The 25,908-nt window shown below is 40.1% G+C and overlaps 2 protein-coding genes across 6 annotated transcripts in view; one reads left to right on the forward strand and one right to left on the reverse strand.

The window, feature by feature from the left end:
• Positions 1–335: 335 nt before the first annotated feature.
• On the forward strand, positions 336–1,565 carry LOC127366394 (somatostatin-1-like). Its single transcript, XM_051405237.1, has 2 exons — positions 336–543; positions 1,037–1,565. The coding sequence occupies exons 1-2, from the start codon at positions 403–405 to the stop codon at positions 1,226–1,228; spliced, it is 333 nt and encodes a 110-aa protein (XP_051261197.1). The 5' UTR covers positions 336–402; the 3' UTR covers positions 1,229–1,565.
• A 5,923-nt stretch (positions 1,566–7,488) lies between these two features.
• Positions 7,489–25,908, reverse strand: part of fgf12a (fibroblast growth factor 12a) — a 36,909-nt gene continuing 18,489 nt past the window's right edge. For all 5 annotated transcript variants that reach the window (XM_051405208.1, XM_051405198.1, XM_051405180.1 and 2 more), the window contains 4 exons: positions 24,891–25,001; positions 20,360–20,463; positions 11,817–12,015; positions 7,489–10,458 (listed from right to left, as the gene is read on the reverse strand). In XM_051405208.1, the coding sequence (XP_051261168.1) occupies positions 10,343–10,458; positions 11,817–12,015; positions 20,360–20,463; positions 24,891–25,001 (530 nt within the window). In that variant the 3' untranslated portion in view covers positions 7,489–10,342. The remainder of the gene's footprint in view (positions 10,459–11,816; positions 12,016–20,359; positions 20,464–24,890; positions 25,002–25,908) is intronic.

Genomic DNA, 25,908 nt, shown 5'->3' on the forward strand with positions numbered 1-25,908 from the left:
GGATCTGCTTTGAAACAAGGAGGCAGAAGGGATCTTTTATGTGTACAAGTTATGCCAGTGACAGCATCAGGATGACCTTCACTTATACAACCAGATTACAGTGTTATGTGAATGATGACACCAGGAAAGACTTATTTAGACCCTTTGTCTCTCTCCTAATGACTGCTGTAAATTACATAGAACATGCTTCAGTGCATTGATGGGGGCAAACACAAAATTGAGAATTGTCTTCACGCAAATAACCTGCATGCTCCTCCTCCATTTCAGGGCCTAAGTACCGCTTTAAAAATAAGTGTCACTGTGCTGTACAGTTAAGGTGCACAAAAGCAGTGGATGTTGGGTTGTCTTGCCAAGAAGAATTCTTTCAACAAGAAGCACACAAGCCAGATTGCTCAACTAAGGATGGCCCACATCTTGTGCATTTTGGCACTTCTGTGTTTTGCGTCACGTGTTGTGGAAAACACAGAGACTGAGCAGAAATTGAAAGACCTCCAACTTCAGCAAGATTCACTGTCATGGCTTGACAAATTACAGGAAAAGCAGGTAAGATGTCTTTATTTTACTTCATATGCTTCTCCAAATGTTATTTCTGTCTTAAAGAATTTATGTCCTTCAGTGATTGAATCCAGGCCCCAAATCCCAGCTATGATTACACTGCAGGACACAGACTGCCCTGCCTACAGCTTTGTACACTTTATAAAGTTTATCTCTGCTTGTGCACACACATTTTATTGATCTCGATCTGTTAAAAGTGTAATTTTATTCTCAGTGAAACATTTCTGATTCTGTCAGTGCTACCTGCTCAGTATCTATCATTTGATTATCCTCAGAGCTGCACCTCCATGAAATTGCATATTGCTAACATAACTTTGCATTTTTTTCTGTTCTGTAACGCACAATAAAATGATTTAGGCTACAGTTTGGTAGAAATTCCCATTTCCTTGAGGTACAAACATGATAAAGGAAATCTTTATATTTGCTTTGCCAGTCTGCTTATGCTTTATTGTTTACATTATGTCACTCTTTCCCTCCATAGGAATCAACAACGAAGCAAAACTTAGTAGACTTGTTTTATAAACTCTTCAAATCTGAAAATGGAATAATTCTCCAAGGACCTGCAGACACAGAGAAAAAGGAGAAGAATCGACGTGGACTGTATGGCAGGACAACTCAGTCTCGCAGAGCTGGCTGTAGAGTCTTCTTCTGGAAATCCTGGACTTCCTGCTAACTCTCACTGAAGTGCCAAACTGTCTATTTTTATAGTAGTTCCATCTGTATTCAGTGATATGTTACATGTTGATGGGATATTCAATTATTTTGTATTAGAGGTTATTATGTCACATTATTCTGCTTTAGCCTGTGAATATAAAAAGTGGAGCACACAAAATATGTACGAATATATGTGATGACTACACAGCTTTAATTTTATAGCCACTAAAGCTTGCATGACTTGAGGCATGACTTCTTGTTAGCATCCTGCCATCCATTTGTTATCTTAAAGTAATGTTTTGGTAATATTTGAAACAAGATTTAACACATCCTTCTGCTTACAAATAAAATTTCATAAAAAAGAAAACCTGGTCTTGCTTATTTCAGTATGCTTACTCTCAGGGCTTCTACTGTAACAGCCTTACTTGGTCGAAACTCACTGTTTAGTGTGGTGAATCTCAACATATTGGGCCAAATTACTCATAACTGTACCATTTATATCTTTTTAATAGCTCTCAGCTCATTCTCATTCTTGCAATTACTAGAACAATAGCTGACCCTCTTGATCCTGCGTGCCTACATTATTTACAGCACACCTGACTGTCTGGAGGAGGTGTACGGAATGAAGTGGGCACTGAATATTTAATGATTGTTAAATGAACAGTTAAAGTGGAAAAGTTGCAGCCAACCCCTACTTATCCTGCTTGTCAAAGAGATATAGTTAAAAGTGTGAAGCAGAGAGCTGAAAAACTCAGCAGGCTTCCTCTACGAGCAACTGTACTCCACTAGGCCTGTTGAGTGTTGTATTTGATTGTGACATCTGCTACATTTTTTTTTAATCAATTAAGATCACTCACATGCATTCATCAAACACATCAAAGTATTCCTTTCTGTATGGGCTCTCTTCGCCAAATAATTTTCACTCCAGCAGAGGAGGCTGTTCTTCTCTCTGTTAAATCCAGATAGACTTTAAATGTATTAAATGTCTGCAGTGTGTTTGATGTTTCCAAGTGATCTTCATGGTAGACTAACAAAGCAGTAAACCGTAACTTTACAGACATCCATTCATCTTGTCTTTGATGTTCCTTCAATTGTTATATTGCATATTTCCCCCCATTTTTAATAGTTCTGCAGTTTGGTTGTGCAGTCTGCAATGAGACAAAAGATCTTTTGTGTGTGCACCTCCGTGTGATTGTGCAATTCATATACATTGCTTTTGCATATTTCCTGATACATGCCCGTGTGTGTGCTGGTGTGCATGCCATATACCGTGTAACATCACATATTATTGCACTGATGAGCATGCATTTAGGTAGCTCAGCAGCAATGCACATCCTAAAGGCCTTTCTGTTAAAAAATGCATTGATCTCCACCATGTATGTATTATGCATGTATATAGAACTGTGAGGTAGGTTTTGTGAGAATTACATGAACTCATTTACCTCAGACAAGTAAAGAAGAATCTTTAGGTGAAGCACAAAGGAAGGAAAGAGTAGATGTAGGTTGTGGGAAAGAGAAGGCTGGATTGAGGAGAAATGTCTCAAACTGGATAGAGAGGTGGTGAGGGAATAGAGATTAGGAAAGTGAAAAAGTAGAGGAAGGGAGTGAAAGAGAGGTGCAAAGATGATGAGCAAGGGGATGAGAGAGAAAATTATTAAAGTAGCAGTGTTGGAGCATAACTGCAGTAAAAGCTTGGCTTGGTATCTTTTCTGTCCCTGGGCTATTGGGATTCAACAGAACAGCTTTACTATGTAACAGGAACCACTGCCAGCACATTAACATGCTCATACTGCAGAGCTTCTTCAATAAGAGTGTGTGAGAGTAACCCATACAAAGTGTGTGAGTGGGTGTGTGGGCGGGCAGCTGGGTGAGTGGGATTATGGTGTGTGTGTGGGTGCATGTGTGCACTGTGCATGGATCTTTATGTGTCTTATGTCTCTTAAGGATCAGCGATTTGCTTGCAGTGATCCCTGAGCACTTATCAGCAGACAGGAGAAGCCAAAAGCATCAAATCACACAGAAGGTATCTGTTTTCAACTCGAAGAAGTGAACTTTCTCACAAGGTGCTGCAGCAGAAGCTTGAAGGTTTTCAGTCTCTTTAACCATCAGACCTGATTTCATTCAAACATTTCTAATCACTCCCAAGCAGCTCCTCTTTCTTCCCCCTCCCAACTTACGGAAGTAAACACATTAGAACCAATTATCCAATACTTTTGCCAACTCTGAGCACTTGATTTGGATGTAAAAGACACAGATAAAAAAAACACTGAGCCGGCTAGATCAAAGGAGCATCACTGAGCCTTAATTGAACAGAGACCAATTATTTTTAATGAGTAGAACTGAACACCCCACTTCTGAGTAGGAGTTCCCTCATTCACTCCCTGGGAGGACAAGAAAAGAGAAACATGTGGAGTCCCAGTGGCACAGACCCATATCAAAACAACAGGACAAAAAAGAGGTACAGACAGAGAGGGAAGAAAGATGCCTAGGATAAAAGATCGAGAATATTTTTACTCTGTGTGCTCATGAGTCTGCAAAAGACAAACAAAGTCATGTACAGGTCTGTATAAATAACTGTAGAGGCCATAAATAGATGTCTGCATTGTTGACCAGCTAATTGCAAAACCTAAAAGTTATCCATTACAGTAGCCATATCTTTATTGTTGCCTAATACCTTTGTAAGTTTTGTAAGCAGCCAAAAGAACATTTATGATTTGACAGCAGATGGTAAGACAGAAAATGTAATGACACTTATGACACAGAGATGCATTTGACATTATCCTGGCAAAGGGATTTTTGTATTGCAGAGATGTTGTAAACTGCGCCAGCTGTGACCTTTAAAATGCAATGAAAGCCATTCAGTCCCCTGTCACAAATCTGCCACATTTTAACACAATTGGTTTGAGAGAAAAGAGAAGAGAAGGAAATAATGTGCTACCATGGGATGATAATTTTGGAAAGATGATGTTAAAGCAGTCACAATTAATTTAGTGTAGTTTTAAAACCACCACCTGCTTTGTCTGTTAAATGAACAATTTAGGAGATTAAAGAATCAAACTGATTTATATCGGGTTCACCGTGTGTTCACAGTATTCACAGACAACCTGCTGGGATAATCACATTTCACAGCTCTTATCTCAGTGAGATGTGAGATATCCTGTATACAAACCTGATATTCTGACCTGAGGGTGGCACGAGAGGAAGCTGTCCAAAATGGAAACAGTTAATCTTCTTGGCTCTGGGGAGCATGAATGTGCTCAGTAAATGTCACGGCAATCGTACATTCTTAGATTTCTTACGTCCAAGTGGAAATTTTGACCCAGTGATGGATCTAGCTCTAGAACATCCAGATTTCAAAGAAGTCTAAACGATGTTTTTTTTGCCACTATATCAGCTAAAGGGATGGCAATGTATGTCTTTAAGTTGGTCCAAAACTCCTGCTAAATCTCTGCTAAACACCCTCGTCCTCCATTAGAAAAGTACACATCAACCAAAGAACACAAAGAAGTTGTCAAAAAAGGAAGCCTATTAAGTATGTGTGATTGTTAAAAAATAAATAAATAACACATAATACAGACAGAGGATTGTATAAAATGTTCCTAAAAATAAAAGGAAGTCATCTGTAAAACAATATTCACAAGAATCTGCCTATACTATAAAATATCCATACAAAATTACATTTTCAACATCATCAGCTGATAATTATCAGTCTTAGCATGCTAATACACTCCAGTACTTTTTCATGTAATGGACCCCCACAAGAGATGCACATAGACCTGGGATCATTATTAATTACAATCAATAAAAACAGCAAACCCTGTTTCTTCCCTTGTTGTTTCAATTACCAAAAAATGTGATTAAAAATAAAATATTTTATTCCTCCTTTTGCTGGTGACCCACTAAAGGACCTCTGTTGGTTCCCCAAAACCCCTGCCCTAAACTAAGATGTGTTGGCATTTAGCTTCCAGCAATACTGTGCCTGTCAGTTTTCTTTAATGGTAGATGATATATTTTATATCTCAAGATCTGTGAGTTGGTGTAAAGGTTATAAAATGTTTCCAAACAAAATCAACAGACTCTTCCTTTGGTTATCCTGTATGTCCAGTTTGCTGTGAAGCTTTGGGCAGCAGCCAGTTAGTTGGCTAAAATGATTTCTGGCTACATGATCAGATATCTGTCTTTGAAATCAAGGTTATTTTGATTTAGGCGTATATCCTATGCACAATTTGCATTGCCAAGCTTAACCTCACAAAGAGTATTTGAAGGTTATTACAGGGCCTAGTTTTGAAAGAGGTTGTTTGAATTTGAGATTATTTGTTACTTTGGTTTTGAAATTGTAATTCTCGACCAACTTACTGTCATTACACCATAAAACAGAGAAAGATCATTTCAATACAAAACAGCTAAAAAAGTTACATTTCCCAGCAATTATTTTATGGTTATTATGAACATTATTAAGTACATATGCACTCAGGCAGATATTTGAATACAGCTATGAAGTCTAAGGTTGCCTGTTCCACACAGGAGGAGAGGACGGAAGGTGGGGGAGGACAGGTGGATGTGAGAGCAGTAGCAGGGGCCATAGCCACAGCTGTAGCTGCGGAATAGAGGTGAAGAGAGGAGAGTGGAGTGGCCTTCAAGCTGTTTGCAGCCCTTGCCCTCCTTATCTGAACAGATGACCCTGTTTTGACTTCCAACTCCTATGGGAATCTGAATGGCTGGCCTTGACTTGTTTCTGCTCCTGGTGAAAGTTAATTACAGAGGTAGATGCAGTGACCATGACAGCATATTGATTAATTTGGGGGTTGCGCTCATTTTTACAATTGTGTAATTTTGAGTTGTAATAACTTTGGTGATTCCTTCCTAGTGAAAATTTTATATTTTCAACAATCACTTGTACAACTTGACATTCACATTAGCCTCAGCTAATTGGCAAATGTTGGCATGCCAACACACTACTGGACCTGGTAAACATTATAGCCTACTTCAGCATGTTAAAGATCCCTTCCAGACATGTATTAAAATACATATATAGTCTGCTTGGAACAATTCTGTGTGTTTGATATATTTTCCACAAAAAAAAAGTATAATTTCCACATTAAAATCCTTAAAAAGGAATCTACTCTTTCTACCTCATTAGAAAGACCAGAATCTATGAATATGCAGGGTTTTTTTTCTAAAGTTTTCCTGATGGATATAATATATCTCCTACTTCACATCTCAGTGTATGTGCCAGTGGCTATACGTTTTTATATTACACTCGTATAGATCCAGAAAAACCTGAGCCCTATGTAGGCACACTGTTTGGTTTGTCTCTTCAACTATTCTTATTCTTTCATGTGATCATACACTAATAAAAACATACCTTTGAATATTATATTCCATTTCTACCAAAAGATCCTCTTAAATGTTACATACTGGACCTTTAACTCAATCATTGTCAGCATGTTAAGATTAACATTTAGCCAATCCTAGCATGGCTCTATGAGAAAAGCGTCTGTAGAATTTTTTCAGTTGTGTTGGAGTTTTGTTTGAAGTCATCTGATGTAAAGATGAATAAACAATGCAGACAATAAATTGCAATAAAGATTGGACTGTCAAGAAGTGTGCACATGAGAAAAAGGTGTTTGGTGTGTGTGAGTGTGAGTGTAAATGTGTGTTTGTATGAAGAGAGAAAAACTTTATTTTAACTTTTTTTGCTATCTTTTTGTCTTTTTATCTCTTTCACCCCCTTCTTTGTCTATGGTATTGTGAGTACACCTATACATTTGTCCCCCAGCAGGCAGGGCTGCACATTGCTCAGTTGTTTAGTGTGCCTGAAGGAAACCTGAAGCAACCCCACCCCCAACCCAACTCTGCTGTTCTCTCTGCTGCAGCCATCATCAGCAGGAGAGAAGACAAGCCACGTCCTGAAAGTCAGGGTAGCCTTCATCATCCTCCTCCTCCTCTTCCTCCTCCTCATTCTCCTTGCAGACGGCACGGAAGGTCTGTTTCCATGACAACAGGAGAATTAAGGGCGAAGGAGCGCCATCCCAAAATGACACATCGGATTTAGGGGCTAGTGAGAAGATAGATCACCCTCCCTGAATTGATAGAGGAAGCGGATTGGATTTTCTGAATGTGAACCGCATAAAGAACCCACGTTGATGGATTTAGTTTGTCTGCTTATCCTGCTGCTTCTCTTGTTGTTGCAAAGAGTGACATTAGTAAAAAGAAATACACATTACAACTGTCAGTCATGATCAACAACACATTGAATCAATCACTGCGTAGGTGAAAGTTTTTTGATAACATAATCTTTATTCTTAAACAATCACTAACTTCATTCTGATTTTTTATTATCAATGCATATTTTTTTATTTCATCTCACAATTCATAATGCATATATGAGCGTGTTCCAATGCAGTGAAATCATCTGCAAACATAAAAATAATAAATTATACTTAATATCACATACAACCAAAGCCTTTGATCCCCCTTTCATACATCAATAAACCCCCCGGAAAGTGCTCTCCTTTACTGCTTTCTCACATCAGCTATTTTTACCTCCTTGTTTTATACATCCCTTTCGTTCCGCAAATCCTCTCATTCCGCTGTCAACAGCTGACATCGAGTACATCCAATTTCATGCATTGCTTTAAGTCCACATGTATCTCATTTGCACCATATAAACCTCTATAAAAAGATACCTATATATGCTGGTCTTGCCTGCTGACTTTCAGTGTCACGTCTAATATACTGTATGTATCACTGTTATGCTGGAGGTGCTGTGGAAGTTGAACTAATCTACCGTTAGCTCTTGCAGGTAATTTGCACCAGCTATGGACCCGGGACCCCAGGTGGAAGGCCCTCCTAGATCCATGATGATATATCACTGCGGTTTGCTCTGTGCAACTGAATGTGTGCTATTTACTGTACATACCACCAACTTAGCCTATGATTTCCAACCAGATATAGGAGAGATGCTATAAACTCTCGCTAAAATACTGATCAAAATGTTGCATAAAAAAGTTTTGGACCTATTCTCGAAAACAATCTTTTATTAGCTCTCACCTCAAAATCAAACCAAGCTAACATCAACTCAGTCATGCGAAGTTCATGCTTTGTCTTGGCTCCAGTAATTCCCGTTTCAACCTTTCTCACCTGGCTAGGCTTAGCTGTACACCACCTTTAATGATAAAACACCACCGACCCCATTCCGACCTCCTTAAACCCCACACCAGTGGCCAGGCTTTGTGCAACGGGTGCTGGACAATGAGCTGCCAGCCTTTATGTCTGGCCCCATTCACGGAACAAGTGTAGGACTTCCTGAGTTAGACAAACTAATTGGGGATTAGGAATGAGCTATGCGGCGTACGCGGTGTACCAGTCAATTCACCTTGTTTATACAGCCCTGTCAGCATGTTGATTTATGAAAGAGAAGCTTTCCTCCACAATGCAGCAAATGACTCATTTCATGGGTCACAAAACCAGGGGGGGGTGGAGTCTGTGTGGATTACCATGCCAGAGAAACCAAACAGTGACATCCTCCCCGAACCTGGCTAAATCCAGATGAACTGGTTTCCTCAATGAGACGTTCTGATTCCATTGTGATGAGAAAGTCTTAATGATTGTGACCTTGCATTGAAAATAACAACAAGTCAGGTCCATGGATTATTAAACAGTCAGGCACCCTGTCCACCAGTGTTGAGAAATCTCTAATGCATTCGCAAAAAAAGTAACAGAAATAGCAGAACTTCTTGAAAACTAGTCAACACATACAGAGTCTTCACTGCCAGGCCTGCCAAAGCAACTTTCATCCTTTCTTACACTTAAAAATAAGCATTTTAATCAAGGATTATTTCATGATTTGTCCATATAGTTCAAAAGCCTGAATACTGTTATATAGTTATATTTTGAGAGTTGTTGTTACAGCCTAGCTAACAGCAGAGAAAGGGGTCTGTGTTTCTTGAGGTGCAAATGTCAAGTGACCGTTTTTGGCCATGGCTCATAGTGCTGATGCTGGTCGTTATATTTCTCTCAGCTTTTGGAGAAAATACTATTATTTGCCATTTTTGACGAGTTTGGACATCTCTTTACTTAAAACCTAACAATCCTTGCAAATATTAAGAGTATATTGAAGCTATATCAAAACAGATTTCCTTTGATTCAGACTTATACCTGCTTATACAACTTTCTTTGTCAGACTTCTTCTACTGACAAACACACCTACCACAGAGATGTGTTGTCAGCTTGTTATTACTATTATTTAGAGACATACTAGACTGCTCTCTATTTATATTGCTTGTATCAGTCCTGTCCTGTCATAGCAGAACAACGCAGGGGAGTTCATGTTAGAGTATTTGAAATAGCCCTCTCCGTCCTATTAGTCACATTAGTTACACTTACAGTACACACCTGAGTAAATTACATCCCACCACTCTGTTTCCATTGGAGTACAACACAGAGAACTATCAAATACATTCAGTCTTACCCTCACACCAGAGCAGGTAGTGTGACAGTGCATTCAAGATCAAACTATGAGAGGAAAACATGGGAGTCATTGAAAAAAAAAAAAACACCTTTCTTTTGTCTAAAAAAAGGTCAGAATAACCATGATTGTTACTGGGATGTTCAAATCAACAGATTAGTAATGATGATGATGTTATAGCTATTACTGACAACAATAACACAATAAAGCATATGAGAGTGCAATAGCATTTAGAAAAAAAATGTATGAAAATTGAACATGTATTAAAGCTTGTTTTTCACAGCATAAATTGGAAATGATAGATATTTGTATTTTTGTGAAGAGAGACCACCATTCCTTTGTTTGTTTATCACAGCTTTTTCTCTTTTTTTGCATAAAATGTTGGTCAAGTCCTGATTGAAAATGTTTTTTTTTTCCATATATATATATATATATCCTCTGGTTTCATATTAATTCATCTAAAAGGTTTTCACAGGCAAGAGTTCAGTTCTTGTTTTTGTTGTCTTGGGTGTACAGTAATAGCTCCTCCTCGTCGCAACGCCCTCTTTTTTTATTAGAGGGGATGGGGATGCGTATTTTAGGGGGTGTTGAGTTTTCCTATGGCCCCTCCCCCTGAGTCAGGATGAGGCCACTCCCCCCTGCTGGAAGCCCCTCCCCCCGCTGCTATGTGGAGTCCTGATTGACAGCTTTCCCTCCGTTCATGGTGGGAGTCCCTGAGCTCTTCCTGGAGCGGTGCTTGTCCTCTATCTCATGCAGTGACGGCTCCCTGTACATACAAACTGTGGTGGAGATGTAAAGAGAGGAGAGGAGACGGAAGGAGAGGAGAGGAGATGAGAGGACAAAGAGAGGAGGAGCTCAGAAAGGGGACAATGGAGAGCAGATTGAAGAGATGGATGTGAAGACAGAGACAAGGTCAGGTGTGTGGCTGGAGGGACAATTATACCAGGCTGGGAGGGATAAGACGGGGAATTAGAGCCATGTCAGCACTTTTTTTTATCACATTGCTCGACAAGTTTTCCTGATAATATCTAGCAAACACTGCTCTCACTAAAAAACATGATATTAAAAAATAAAGCTGTACCCACAAAAGCTAAAGAAACAAATACATTTAAAATAAATAAAATATGCTTGTTTAATGTTTTTGCAGAGAGTTAGATGTGAAGATTGACACCACTCTCATATGTGTATGCTTAAATATGAAATATTGTTAATATGATTCACTCAAAAACCAAAGTGTAAAAAGTGGTGTTAAAACCCCAACTTGGCATTTTTACACTTTGGATCAAAGAAATAATATGATGTGTAAGACAGAGCCAAGCTGTCTGTTTGCCCATTTTATTATGCTATGCTAAGCTAACCAGCTGCTGGTTGCAGCTTCATATTTAGCATACAGAGAGAGAGTTGTGTTGATATTCTCATCTAACTCTCGTCAAAAAAAGGAATATTTCCTATTCCTATTACTATCATCAGATCCTATAATACCTGTGCTTTTCTGTACATATCAAACATGAATTTAAAAGACAATACCATTAGGTTTTTAGCCTAACTGCAAATGTGTATACTTTGAGTGGTTGTCAACTCTTTCAAAACATAAATTGTTTATTCTTTCCTATCTTCAGTGCAACCACAGTTCCACCAATTTCAATAATGGAACTTTCAGAGACATTAAAACTTGCTTCGGATACATAATCCATCACAGTAAATGCACAGTAGTGTCTTTGCAAGATAATTTACTTAGAAAACTCTCCTTGAAGCTGAAGGATACAGTAATATCTGAAACTAGAGAGTCATCTGTCAAACCAAATTACTTGTAATGCAAGAATGAAACAGTTTTTCAGTATCCTTCTTGGGGTTTGTTTGATGAAATGTAGTGCTTTACATGAATTCAATCTGAAATATCTTGTTCAAACCACTGCAACAGCTACAAAATGTTCATTATGATCGATTAAAGACCGTAACTAAATAACTCAACAAATTTCCACGTCACACAAGAATGTTTGGAATGTGTTCCAAAGTAATTACCAGTATAGTATACCCAATTTATAATATATGAAGTAAAGAAACTACACAAATGAACAAGCCATTAAAAACATCAAAAACATTACTTTAAAGATTTCCTAAAACATTTTTCTCATACCTTCGATTGGCCTGGGCACAAAGTGTGACGAGGGCTTAGTCTTCTTGACCCGGTTGCCCTTCATGACTTGTCCCTCCTTGGTAAGGCCGAGGAACCAGGCCCGGCCCGACTCCTGCTGCCGGTACACAGTGGACGAGTAGATCACATAGTAGTTCTCAAAAACAGACTCCTTGAACTTGCACTCCGGCGTGAACATCTCCTGCAAAAATGAGAGAAAGGATAAAGATTGAGTATGTGCATGAGATGGTGTTGTGCACGCACAATAAGGAATGTATACAATACATATGAATCAATGCATGCACACACAAAAAAAAACATTTTTGTATCCACTTGAATACCAAAGACACACAGACACAACAAGCAACAAAACAGACGGGTGATTTTAATGAAGTCCTATTTGTGTGAAAAAAAAGAAAGCTGTGTCTGGTTCACTCTGCCAATATTGGCTCTCATCACTACCATGTGGATATTGCCAAGGTCAGTAATCATAGCATATTCTCACACACACACACACAGACACACACACGCACACACACACACACACACACACACACACACACACACTCATCCTTGGAATCCAAGTAATTACAATGATAGCCTTATTAGAATAATGGTGAACAATGGAAGATTTTTATCTCTCAGCTTCGTTATCAAAGCAGCAAGTCAAGGAGAGAGTCAAGGGGACACAGAGGAGGTGGAGAGGAATGACAGGAAAAATGGAAAGAACCAGATATTAGATACACTATCGGGACGGAGTGCAGAGCCAGATTGCTGCTAGTTCAAGAGACGAAACAATGCAATCTTGACAGTCTTAACCATAACAAAAAATTGGGGCACCCTGTTCATTTTAATGACCATAATGATGGCACTGACCTTTAAATTGGAGCAAATGTGTGTCTTTGCTTTTCCCAAACAAAATATATCCTTAATAAGGCAGGTGAGCTGATTACCATGCGCTGACAAGGTGGATGTCAAACCTCATCGCCCTTACCCCTCATCTCTGCTCTCCTCTTCGTCTGAATGCTTCCTGACCACAAGAGGCTAAATTAAAAACTGATGCCAGTCTGTTTGAAGGACGGGGAAGTCGTGTGTGTCAAAAAATAGATGCAGGTGATGCGGAACAGCTGGCTTGGTGAATGTTGTGCCGTCTCAGTTTAGGCAGGTTTTGTACTGTGTGTGTGTGTGTGTGTGTGTGTGTGTGTGTGTGTGTTTGGGAGTTGGTGCTGTATTTCATTCATTAATATCTCCTGCAGGGTTCTGTGCCCTTTTAAGGTTGTCCATTTGACAGACAGCCCAATTCTGCTTCCTGCTGGAGGTGACTGTTTACGTGTTTGTGTGTGTGTGTGAGTGTGTGTGTGCGTGTGTGAGTGAGAGCTAGAATGTGGGAGAGCCTTTAAAGAGTGAAAAAGTGTTAAAGGATTGGGTCACCAAAATTACAAAAAAACATATTTTATATATATTTTATATATGTTACCTGTTGTACTATCTAGCTACGCAGATAGTTTTGATTTTATTACTCTGGGGCTTCTCACTCCACTCTAATACAATGAATGTGAAAGGAATGTGGTATGTGATGCTCAAAGGAATGAAAATGACATTAAATTTTTTACAGCGTCTTTTCTTTCACTTTTCAATGCTCACAGCACCACAACAACAAAATTCCATTCATCTCCATTGCACTACGATGGAGATAAACGGAATTGGTTTCTATAAACCTGGGCAAATTAAACCTCATCCATCTACATGGTCACCAGCAGTAAGTGAGAAACGGTGTGTTGTAATGTTGTAATTCAGGTGAAATGACCCGTAAAAGCTTTTTGCTAGACAGCAAACAGTAAACAACTCTAAAATATGTGCAGTGCAACAATCTGTAAACAAAACATTGACATATAACCACCTGCCGACCACCCTATACCAACCACCCATACAGCTGTTATGGCGAACCTCTAACAGACTTTCACATTGAGCAGACACAACATCAGCATTAATTTGGAATTGTTGATGTTCTACCTCCCTTATTCACTTTCCTTTTAGCTCAGTTTTTGCTCTCCACCAACACCAACACTGTCTGCTGTTCCATGCCAGGGCAGGTAGTGTACAGTCGGTTTTAGCTTTTTCACTGAAAAGAAAGAGCTGCCTTGCTGCAGCTGGAAACAGGGTTGATGTGAGTGTGAATTAAAATAGTACAGCTGTCCTTAAAACCAAAAACAGTGAGTTGAAAGATGCTAAAAAGCTCAGTAGAGCTGTGGGGAACAGCAGAATTGGGTTGCACATAGTAATTTGATTTGCCTTCAACTCCCAATCCAAAATTAAAGAATATGTTTATCTGTGCTGACATAGCACACCACAGTTCAGCATAATAAGTCACAGTGTTTGTGACCGCCCATTTTGAGACACAGCAGTGCTTGGCAGGCTGTGTAAAGGACTCGGGCAAGGTGAGGTCACATGGTCGGCGGTGTGAAAGCGTCTCGCGCTGGTCAGCAGGAGGGAGGACAAGCTCTGTGGAGAGCTGGCAACTGGGTTTATCTGGGCCTGCTGACACACTGTCAAACAACAGACATCTCTCTCTCTGTTGGGGCACTGAGGGTCACGTCGTGCCTGTCTGGCCGCGTGTGTGTGAACATATGTGTTTGAGTGGGTAGGGGGCAGACAGTGATACATTACAAACCAGCAGGCTTCGTCCCTTCTTCATCTGTTTAGAGCCCAAATCAGGCTGAGCACACACACATACACACCCACACAGACACGTAAGTCCGCTCCACTATCATACCCTTCACAATCAGCCACTTTGGTTTGCTGACACACTGTAGAATCCCCTCCAAATGTGTCCACAAGGACAACACTCTGTTACTGTCTATGAAAAAGCTTGGAGCAGTTTAGAAATCACCCTGACTGTGGCTTGGGAATGATAGGGGTTGAATGTAAGTGACTTTGAAGTCTTTGACAGAGTACCTTGTTTGTGGATGACTGAGTGGAAATATGAGGTGAAGAGACGGGGTCGGAGTCTCTCGTGATTAATGAGCGCTCCTTAATGGACACACGTGAACCACACAACCACAGAGGGAAGGAAAAGCACAGAAGTACACATTGGCAAGCTGACAAAGTGACAATGCAGCACACATGCTACCATACATTAAAATGCATGGCAACAGGTTTGCCGTGTCGCTTCCTCTGCCAGGAATACATAATCAGCTAAAGTTGTTACCGCCGCAAAACAAGGGAAATTTAAAAATGACGTGCCACATTTCAGGGCTGTGCTTAGTGATAGTAAACAGATTACAAGGACGCCTATTTATATTCTGTGGTGATCTGAAGGAGAAAGGCGAAGGACTTGTTAGTGAAACTGGGCACGTGAGACTGCTCACTTGCTGCTATTAGGGGTCTCAGTAGGGAGCTGAAGATAAATAAACACTGTGGTCCACCTGAGACCCAGTGAACAAACACCAGGAAACTGGGGACAGAATATAAATGCTTAGCAGCGTCAGCACACAAGTTACATCGGTATTTAGCAACAATTGTCTGCTGAATTTACCACAACTTATACTTGTTTAAAATTGACAGATGTGATTCTTTAGGCACAGATCTTAAAAAAGGAAATAATGGGGAAATCATTTGAGGAGCTGGTTCGCATTTTATTTGCATTTTCTGCTCTACAAGCACACGCAAATCAGTTTCTAGCTAGACTTGCACATTAAATTAACCAATATGATGGTAACCGGCAGTTACATAAACAAATGGCCATATGTAACAAAATGTGGGGTATATGAGAAGAATTATTATATCCAGTGTAACATGAATGTATTATAATATAATAATAATAATATTCAACAAATTGGCTTTACAAACATTTTATGAGGATACTGCACTGCACACATTCATTAGACCTCAGCAACATACAGCACACATAAAGTATAAGATGCTGGATGTAAACCCTGTTTGTCTGCAAAAAACAGGACACACATAAAAAAAAAAATAGAAGTATGACATGCAATAAAGGTGGCCGGCTGGAATTGATCGATACATGACCATCCCATTGTAAAGCTGTTCCTACCATGAGTTTTATCATTTTGTAATAGCGGGTGTCATCTGTTTCACTGGATTTCTAAATGGATATCTTAAATCTGGAGCCTGTTGCCACACAATGTCAAAAACACCATTGTGGAAGGTTGGGGGGTGGAGGTGTAAAATGAAACACAAAGTATGAGAGCAAGATGTAATGGATATGAAACTGGGTTGCCAACAAAATTGGGCTGAACGCATCCTGAATCCAAATCAGATATTGGCTCAATCTGAGGAGGGAGGCAGCGGCTCTACATTAAGGAGCCCCGCTGCTGTCGACAGCCGTCCTTTGACTTTTGGATAAAAATGTGGAGGATATTGGAGGAAGGGGGAGGGCTCCATTTAAATATGGGCCTGAGCCACTGGTGTATCCAGGAGATTTGGCCTCGGTGAGAATCCCAGGCCCGCCATGGAACTCCCGGGGAGCTCATTATCATTCTTGGAGAGAATCAGGTCGGGGATTGTCTAGACATTACTTAAAATGAAAAACTCTTTCTCACTTTTTCTATCCCACTCCTCCCCTGTTTATCTTTTTCTCTGACTCACTCTGAAAGTCAGTCACTTTTAAACAAGGTCCTTTCCTGTCCTTCCTGAACTTCTTCTAGAGAGGACGTTGATGGTTAATGGTTAAAATCGAATCACAAACACATACAAATCGCTCCAATTCTCTCTGTATTTGTCATTCTCCTAATTTTCGGATCCTCTTTTACGCTCCTCGTTTTGCTCTTTTTACCTCCAGAGCACAGTCAATCCATTACCTGCCATTAGCACTGTCTACTAATCAATTATTAGACTGCCAGAAAATGAATCACCAACCATTTTGATAATGGATTAGTTGCTGAGATCATTTATCAAGCAAAAATACCAAACATTTGCTGTTAGTAGCTTCTCAAATAGAATCTGAAGATGGCAGCTGTGGAAATGGGCATTTTAACCATTTTCTGTCATTTTAAACAATTAAGCAATAAACTGAAATATATTCTACAGATTAGTTGCAGCCCTAATGCACCCAAACACACACAAACACTCGTTTTTTATTCAACAACAAGAGCTCCTTATTTTGTGCGAGAGATGGAAAAAGATAAAGACATGGGGGGAGGGTGGGGGGTGGCAGAGAGAAACTACTCACAAAAAAGCCCTTTTGTCATTTGTCACCCGAACAAAATCTGAAGCTCTCCCTGACCTTCCACACCTACTCTCTCTCTCTCTCTCTCTCTCTCTCTCTCTCTCTCTCTCTCTCTCTCTCTCTCTCAGTTGTCCCTCGGGGCCTTCAGTGAAGGTTTTACTGCGACACATTATTTCTTTCGGTGACATAAATAAGAAGAAGTAAAATTAGTAGCCAATTGAAGGCAAGAGCAAGAACAGTTCAGAGGCTGTTGAGTGTAGATAGATAGATAGATAGATAGATAGATAGATAGATAGATAGATAGATAGATAGATAGATAGATAGATAGATAGATAGAGAGATAGATAGATAGATAGATAGAGAGAGAGAGAACAGTGGTTACTGCTGTGCAGTAAACTAGGTCATATTGAGAAGTGTTATAAATAATGGAAGGGAGCTCTTCATTGTAGATGCTCAGCCCCCACACACTTCATCGCTAAACACTCCACACAAGCATTATCACCCTGCTCACCCGTGGCTACATCAGCTCCACTTAAATGATCAACAGTAATAGTAAAATGACCAGAAAAAAATGGCGAGATACGTGACACCTAGATGAAAGACTACAGAGAAAGGCTTCTCATAGCTGTACTGCAGCAGAATCATCTCATCAACGTACAGAAGACAAACCTTGTTGCATTTCCTGACTAACAAGACACGAAGCAGGGAGAGGGAAAGGGAAAGAACGAGGGAGAGTTAGAGACGTAGGAGGATATCCCTCAGTAATTATCTCCCAGGAGGGGGGCGAGGGAGAGAGCTGTGCATCTCTGCTCTCAGATGTTAGGAAGACTAAACAAGACAACAAAACAAGCAGTGAGAAACTTTATAGTTTGGAGAGGCAAAAGACCGTAATGGAGACCTTGAAGGATAAGGAAGGAGGAGACCAAGAGCAAATAAGATAGGGAGGTGAGGAACTAAGATAAAGAGCGGGACAAATAATAATAAAAGTAAATGTGAGTAAGTATGAGAAATGAAAGTGAAGGACTTATTTTATAGCTTTGATTGCACCATGAGAGCTCTCATAAAAGTGTGAATAAAGAACAAAAATGTTCCCCCTTACAGTCCTCCAGAAACACTTAGTTCTCACACTATCACATACATAATCTGTATTGGTAAATAAAACTGGTAAATAATGGAAATGAGAGAGAGAAACAGAGGCGATGCGTGCTTTCATCCAATGGTTTGCATGTTATTACAGCCTCTTTATGAGCACTCTGTGACTCTCCAAGGCTTATAAGCCTCCCTGTGATCCAGCCTACCACCCGCATTCTGCTTACCAATGCATGCTAATTTCCCATGCTTCACATCTGAGAAAACTGGACCTCCTCCATATGGCTAGAGACTGTATTCACTTTGGGGCTTTAATTAAAATGGCCTTTCGAATGTTACTGCAAACATGCCTTGCCTTCTGACAAACTCCCACTCTCCCTGCGATAAAAAGGTCAAAAATGTGTTCCTCCGACCATAAAAATGATGATTAAAATGATACACGGAGAGTTATGTTTGTCAGGGCTGAGGCTGTTTGACACTGATGTACTGAATCATCTGTAACTAACAATAGTCCTGTACTCTGACACAAATGATGATTTCATCAAGAATGGGTGTATATGGGGGGTCATACAGCATCCCCCAACATGGAGTCAATTTAATAAATTAAAAGATTGCTGTCTGGGTACAATTAAACTTTAATTAGACGCAGATAGGTGGGTGGAGGGTTATTATAAGCCTCTTAGTAGGGCTGTGAATTGGGCGCTTGTTTATGAGCCTTTAGTTATGAATGAATCCGTCTACCTGGGTGAGTCATAACAGCCTGCGCATTTATCGTACGTCCTTCTCTGAACTTGTGAGTGCTCATACATCTGCAGAGGCACTGAGTTGTGTTCAAGTTGTACTGAATGAGAATGTTTTTTTTTTTTTTAACAATGGCACTGAATTTTCTTGACTTTGCACATTTAAAAAAAAAATAATGCAGCATCCATGCCATTTATCTGGTCTATTTCGAAATGTTCTCCCGTCTCTCTCTCGCAGTAAAGCGGCTCCCTTATCAATAAATGTAAGTTGCAACCCGACACACCCTGTCCTTCAAGGATTTTATGAGTATTTTGAGAAAGAAAAAGTTTGATGGGCAGTTTGTGAATTCTAGCTCTTGCCAGCCATTAATCATAGCTGTCTGGTTATGAGACAGCCATCACAAACTCTCCCAGCAGAGGTTTGTGGCTACCTTAGCCCTCCCATCGTCTTCTTTTTTCTGTAACACTATCTTCAACAGGATTAGGAACCATGAAACTTGGAGGTTATATAACCATGCCAACTAGGGATATATTCATGTCTCTATATCTATGCCTATGCCCCCACCCCATTTCTCTCATGCTCTAGCTCTCACACACACACTCTCTCTCTCCCACTGCAACTCATCTCCACAAACGTGCTCCAGAAGCATGTCTTCATCCTCAACAGCTACCACTTAATGCTTTCTCCAACTGACATCTGTGACTGTGTCCACCCCCGCCCCTGCATCTGCTACCCACACTAGCCTATATGCTTCTCATATCTTACACTGCAAATAAAACATCCGTCTTCACAATATTTACTCCCCCACTGAGTCTTGAGATGTGTTTTTTTTTAAATACCCGAAGGATGCGGTGCTAATGTGGTGAGATAATTCTACTTTTTTGAAGGGAAGTGCAGGACCTCTATAATCATGCAGTACATTTGGCTGAAAAATTATACTTTATTCAAATTCCTGAAACAAGTGAAAGCATTTCACAGCTCAGATTGCATTGATATAAAAAGTATGTTTTTGCGGTGTAGTATCCTTTCATGACAGTGAGAATCCTGAATAGAATTCAGGATGAGAGTTGAACAAAGACACATCATCTCCATCAAAAGACAAAGAAATTCAGAGGAATCTCTGTTTGTAGCTGCTACATAACGAGCCTCCGATAGTAGCCCTTAAAAGAAGAGAACCAATTTTAAAAAGGGCTGAGCACTGAACTTGATGTCAAATTAAATGTAAAACATGCACAGTGCTGCTTCAACAACAAAGGGGGGGAATAAGTGCTGCACAGTAACACAAAGGCACATCTGAAGAGCTCTCGAATAGAGCAGAGATGAAAGGGTTTGGAAGGGCTGAGTCTTTGCTGCAGTGGGATATTAAAAGAGACAACAAACTGAACAAAACACAACACTTGTAAATGAACAAATACACATGCTTGTAACACACAAACACACACACACACACACACACACACACACACACACACACAAACACATGCACGACCTAACAAGTGTCTAACTGGTGCAAGGGGTTGTGCCTTACCGAGCTGTAGAGCATGCCCTCGCCATTCATAGCAATGTAGAAGCCACTCTTCACTCCTTGGATGGCCACCACTCTCAGACCCACAGGAATAAGATTAAACAGGGCTGCAGAGTGGACAGAGTGAGGGAGAGGGAGGGAGAGTGGGTCAGACAGATACAAAGAGGCAGGGAAAAAGGAGAGACATCAGACAGAAAGGACAGAATAGGACAATTGAGTTTTCACTTAACTCTTGTAGACACGACAGCCTCGGATGTCTGTTCTTTGGCTATCTGTCAGCAGTAAAGTGAACAGCACAGGACATGGACAACGGGAACACTGACGCACGTCAGCGTGACAGTGAAACATTAATGATAAATCATTAAAGTCATAATCATTAAATCATTAAAGTAGCATAGGATGACCTATAGTAGTATATAAAGTAATTTCACACTACTTTTTGTATAAGCTCTGGCTTGAACTGACGTAACTGGCATTAGCGAGCCGCTATTCCAAGAGAAACGAGCCTTGTGCCAATCTTAAAAGAAAAACTTTTCTCTAACATATAATAATCATGATTAAATAATTAACTGTGAAAATTTTAGTTCAGAAAAAAAACTTTTATATATTTAATCAAAACGTAACACTAATAATCATTTGCTCCATCAGGAATGTGTTGATGTGGTTTGATCAGATTTAGTGGCCCTGCAAAAAAATCTGCAAACAACCCCTTTAGCTCTGACAAAACAGCACAGACAGAAATCTCTCATGTGAAATATCCGAAATGGTTGTAAGCTATCCAGGATGTAAAAAAAATCTAAAATTAGTATGTCAGACGCCACTAGCCACTGTCGTTGGTCTCAAGATGTTTGGCATCTAAGAAGATTTATAGATTCTGTAAACAACAAGTCTTATTCTATTCGACTTAGTGCTCCTACGAATGAATTAGTTACCTCTGTTCCATTGAATCTGAGGACTGAGCTGTGACTTTCATGGGCTGCGGTTTGGTGAAGGTGTGAGGACACTTTACGTTCTGCAGGCTCCCTGTATTGTTGGGATGATTGTTCTGCAGGTGGTGATGGGGACTATCAGATAAAGCTGGTGGGGACGAGAGGAGACGTGCCAACACGGGTCTGTCCTCCAAGCAGATTCAATTTCACTCAATAAATATCGACATGCTGCTTTCGCCTGCCAATGGTCTAACGCTGCCCTCAGGCCACTGGTACGGTGATACACACTGGCCGCTTTTGCACTTACTTATACCCTTGAGGGACCGTTGTTTGGGCCTATAATGGCAGAATGTCTGTCCATTAGTACCTTGAATTTTGTTTTCTCAGGCTTCTCATTCTCTTTTTTTATCACCTCTTGTTTCTGATTCTCCGTCATAACTCACTCTTTCCCGTCTGTACGTTCCCTTACTCTTCTTTCCATTTGCCTTTCATAGCTGCTGCCTTTGTCGCTCCAATGACTGGCAGTGTCTCTCAGAGGCACTGTCCACAGTTCTGTCACGTATTTCTAAAACCCAGGAGTGTTCCGCCCCAGAGCACCACCACCTATCAAAACATATTCTACCTTTTTCTGAGCAGTCATACTTGCAATAGGACCCTAAAAAAGTCACCAAAATAGCTTGGCTTGAAAAGTGGGAGGTAAAGAAACAGACAATATGGCTTGCTTGTACATTATTTTGCTATAATTATGTTCTGCCCGTCCCTGTTCTCATTTGCTTGCCAAAATATTACACAACTGACCGGTGCTGTCATTCAGCTACTTTCTAAATGTTCTGCTTTTCTATTTTGCAGCTACAGCAGTTGATGGATTCCATAATTACAGCTGCACTGACTGCTGTTAGAGTACCTGATGACTGTTCTGAAGGTGATTCCTCTTCCTTAATAGCCTCAATCCAAATCTCTCATGACTGGGCTGGTGCAGGGACAGAGCTAAGAGATTTCCAGGGATCTTCTATCCTCAAAGGGCCAGACAAGGTGGGCTCAAACAACCCAATAAAGCCAAATCCTTGAAACGGCGAGTCCAGTAGAGCAGTAATCGGCTAAAAGCAAATCCTGCAGGTAGGCTAAAGGAAGTGCATTTGATGTGAGGGATACAGGCGCAGCAGGAAATGAACCCTGAAGGAAAGGTTTGGAAAAATACCGAGCCAAACTCCAAATGCCGAGGGCATGCCTCCAAATCCAGAGAAATGCAAATCCAAAGATGGGAGTGCTGGTATATAGTGTACAGTCCGTGTTCTTAAATACAATGTTTAATAGTCTTAGTCTTTAATTCAGTTTTGGTGAAACTCCTTCTCCCTGCCAGAGTTGATAAAGTACTTGACATTAGTGACTTGGTCTTCAGCTAATAAAAAAAGTCTTGCTTCATCTCATCCATCAACCAGGAGCATCAGAGACCGGCAGAGTGTGAACACCAGAAACCGCAGGTGTCTCATAACCAGCAATATCTTTCTAGAGCTTCAGAGTGTGCAGGTAATTACTTCAGGCAATCAACTGATGACAATCAAATTAAGAGCTGCTCAAATTTGAACATGTGTGTTAATTAATTGAATGGTGTTTCATAGCCCTTGCAGTTAGTTAAGCGTAGCTCTGCCAGTCAGCCAGGTTTACCACAAAAACACCCTCACGTACTGCAGCAACAATCTGTTCTATTACTTCTCGCAAATTACTGAATATTTTGGGTCTTAAAATTCAGAAGTCTATGATTTTAGTAAAGCCAAATTCTACTTATTTGTTATGCATTTCTCTTGCAAAAAAATATTTTGCTGTTCATTTGTGTCCTTGTCTCAGCACTTGTTGTCATTCAGCACAGTAATACAGCAAATAATAAAATATGGAATTGAAAACGCACTCTGGGCTCAGGTCGCACCTAGTATGCAGGCGACATCATGCTCCTCAATCCCATCGGTTTCACTGAACCTCCCCCTGAAAATAAATTACTGTATTCCATCTGCTGTTGCTGAGGATGCTGCAGGTCAGAGGGTGGCGCGGTTCAAGGGTGGGGGTAATCTATTATTCTAATAATCTAGCCGGGCAATCAATAGATCAGTGCAAGAGCTGAATACCAAAGCTACTACGTCCATTTCTATTTCTCTCTTAATCACTGTCTCTTTGTCATTCACGCTTTTTGTCTCCATTTTTCTCCTCAAAACACTTCACTCACGCTCCCCTCTGCTCTCTTTCTGTGTCTTCCTTCGGACTGTCTCTGAGCTTGAGGCATCACATATAGAGAATTATTCATTGGGTACAAATGGAGAAGGGGGTATTTTTAGTTTCCTGTGGCTGAATTATTCACTGCATTCCTCCATCCCTGGGCAAGTGGGACTGCTTAACAAGAGGATTACCTAGAGGTGGGGAAACCCTCACATACAACAAAAACCTCATCAGCCAAAAACCCTTGGACACAATGGAGGCTCAAAAAAAAAGGCAGCAACACGTTTTTAACTTTCTTCCTAATTCTCTTGTTCTGAAGACCCCTCATTTACACTATAAGTAGTTCTCACTGAAGATCTGTCCCCTCATAAAATATAAAATGATGAGTGACAGGGAGAAACCGTTCTTTTCACCGCATGACTGCTACGGTCCAGCAGCTTTGGCTTTGGCTTCATTTAAGATTGGCAGGATGTTTTAGAGAAGAAAGGTCATGATTGGTTTCCTGTCTGGCTTCACTCCAGACTAGGAGTGTCATCATTATCACTTTGGCGACCATTCTCCGTTGACATATATCTCTTCCTTGATCCTTCACTTCCCCTAGGAAAGTGTTACAAAAGCCTATACATTTTAAAATAGAAGACTGTCTACAGACTCTGCTGATTTCTGTTCCTGTGAGAGAGGAAGGGACTATACCCTGGAGACTATTTATCCACTGGTAGTCCACTATGGAATGTCGATCGGTGGTGAAACATTGCAAAGAAGAGGCTCACGCAGGGATCTCCATGACAAGGAGGGAAGCTGTGGGGCTACGGTTGTTTTAGGTAATGAGTTTTTCCTGGAAGAGAATTTCTTGCTGTAATATTAACCACACACTTCAGAGCTGAATCAATCAAAACAATGTGACACTTGCAATCATGCAGTGTACACAGTAGAAATGGTTTACATAGAGAGACCAGGGCAGGGATATTGGAATTAATTTCACTTAGGGATAGAAATTTTGATGCAAGATGCTCCATAAATATTGTATTTACTTACTGTGAAAGGTATATTTTGAGGAGACTGGGTAGGAATTCATAAACCATCTGAGGATGTTTTGACACATTTATGTCTACAGTTATATCTCATGCATACTATTGCATAACCAGATGTAGAAAAGAGGGCATTCTGCCTTGTGGAGTAGTTCCCTTTAAAATTGTAGTTTTTTTTGTAGCGATAATCCAATTCAACAAGGGCATCTTAAACTGATTTTGGCGTTCTTTAGACTGGCATCAGTTATACAGGAATTAAAAATGATTAAGCACTGCATATAAAATTGGTAATATATTATATAACCAAGTGACTCATTGCCATTAAATGTTTTATGCTGGAAGCTGCAGCTTCCACAATGCTCCACTCACTGTTGTCGCTGTTCTCGTCCTTGCTGCCGTCAATGGTTCCATCCGGCTGCATCTGCAGGTAGAAGCCCTGCTGGCTGAACAGTCGTGTCACGATGCCTTTCAGCTGCGGCTCTGAAACACACACACATACACACACATACACACAACACACACGCGTACACACAAATTGTCGGCCAAACCACAGCCCCAACCCCACCAAGAATATGTCAGAGCAACCTCCTCATAATTGTAAACAAAACACACAAAAGAATTGATGCGTCTGCCTTCAGCTACGTGTTTGCACACTCACAGCTGTTCTTAACAAGCATTTTAAAATGCTGAAATGTTATACGAACAAATGTTTCACGAACATAAAATGCACGGTGTTTAATTAATTAAAAAAAGACAAGTTGGCTGTGGAAGATGGAGTGTACCAGCACAACAATTATAGACTTTTCACCCTTTAAATTGCATTTACTGGTGTGTTTTCCTGTCAGATATTTTAAAGCCTATAAAAAACAGTTTTTGCATTGCAGAATTTAAATACAAAATTAATTCATAACTTTATGAAGGGAATCTCTAAATATATGAATTAAATACTCAGTTATAATCATCAATTTAAAAAATGACACTCTGAAACAGTCTTATTGTTCTTGTGGCACAATCTAGCCTCCGCAGATCTCTGCTAACAAAAAGAAAACTCAAACTTACAGCACTAGAACCACTTCAGTCCAGCTGAATATCAATATGACTATGATGGACAGTTTATAACAAGTCGTCTGTTGTACCAAATAATCCCCAAAATAGGGTAAACAGCTGTTTGACTGGAAGGCCTTTACAATGGGAACACCGTGACAGAAAATCAATGAGTATCAATGAGTACTTTCTCATAATATCTTACTGTGTCTAATACAGAAAATGAACGATTTGCATCATTTGGAAACCCTTTTAAAATCACTTTGTAATGTACACTGACATGCCAATGGTTTCTTTATTTGGTATGAAGCAACTGTGCATATTTGGGTTGATATCACTGATA

This window comes from Dicentrarchus labrax, unplaced genomic scaffold (genome assembly GCF_905237075.1).
Source record: "Dicentrarchus labrax unplaced genomic scaffold, dlabrax2021, whole genome shotgun sequence".
NCBI classification, from domain to species: domain Eukaryota; kingdom Metazoa; phylum Chordata; class Actinopteri; family Moronidae; genus Dicentrarchus; species Dicentrarchus labrax.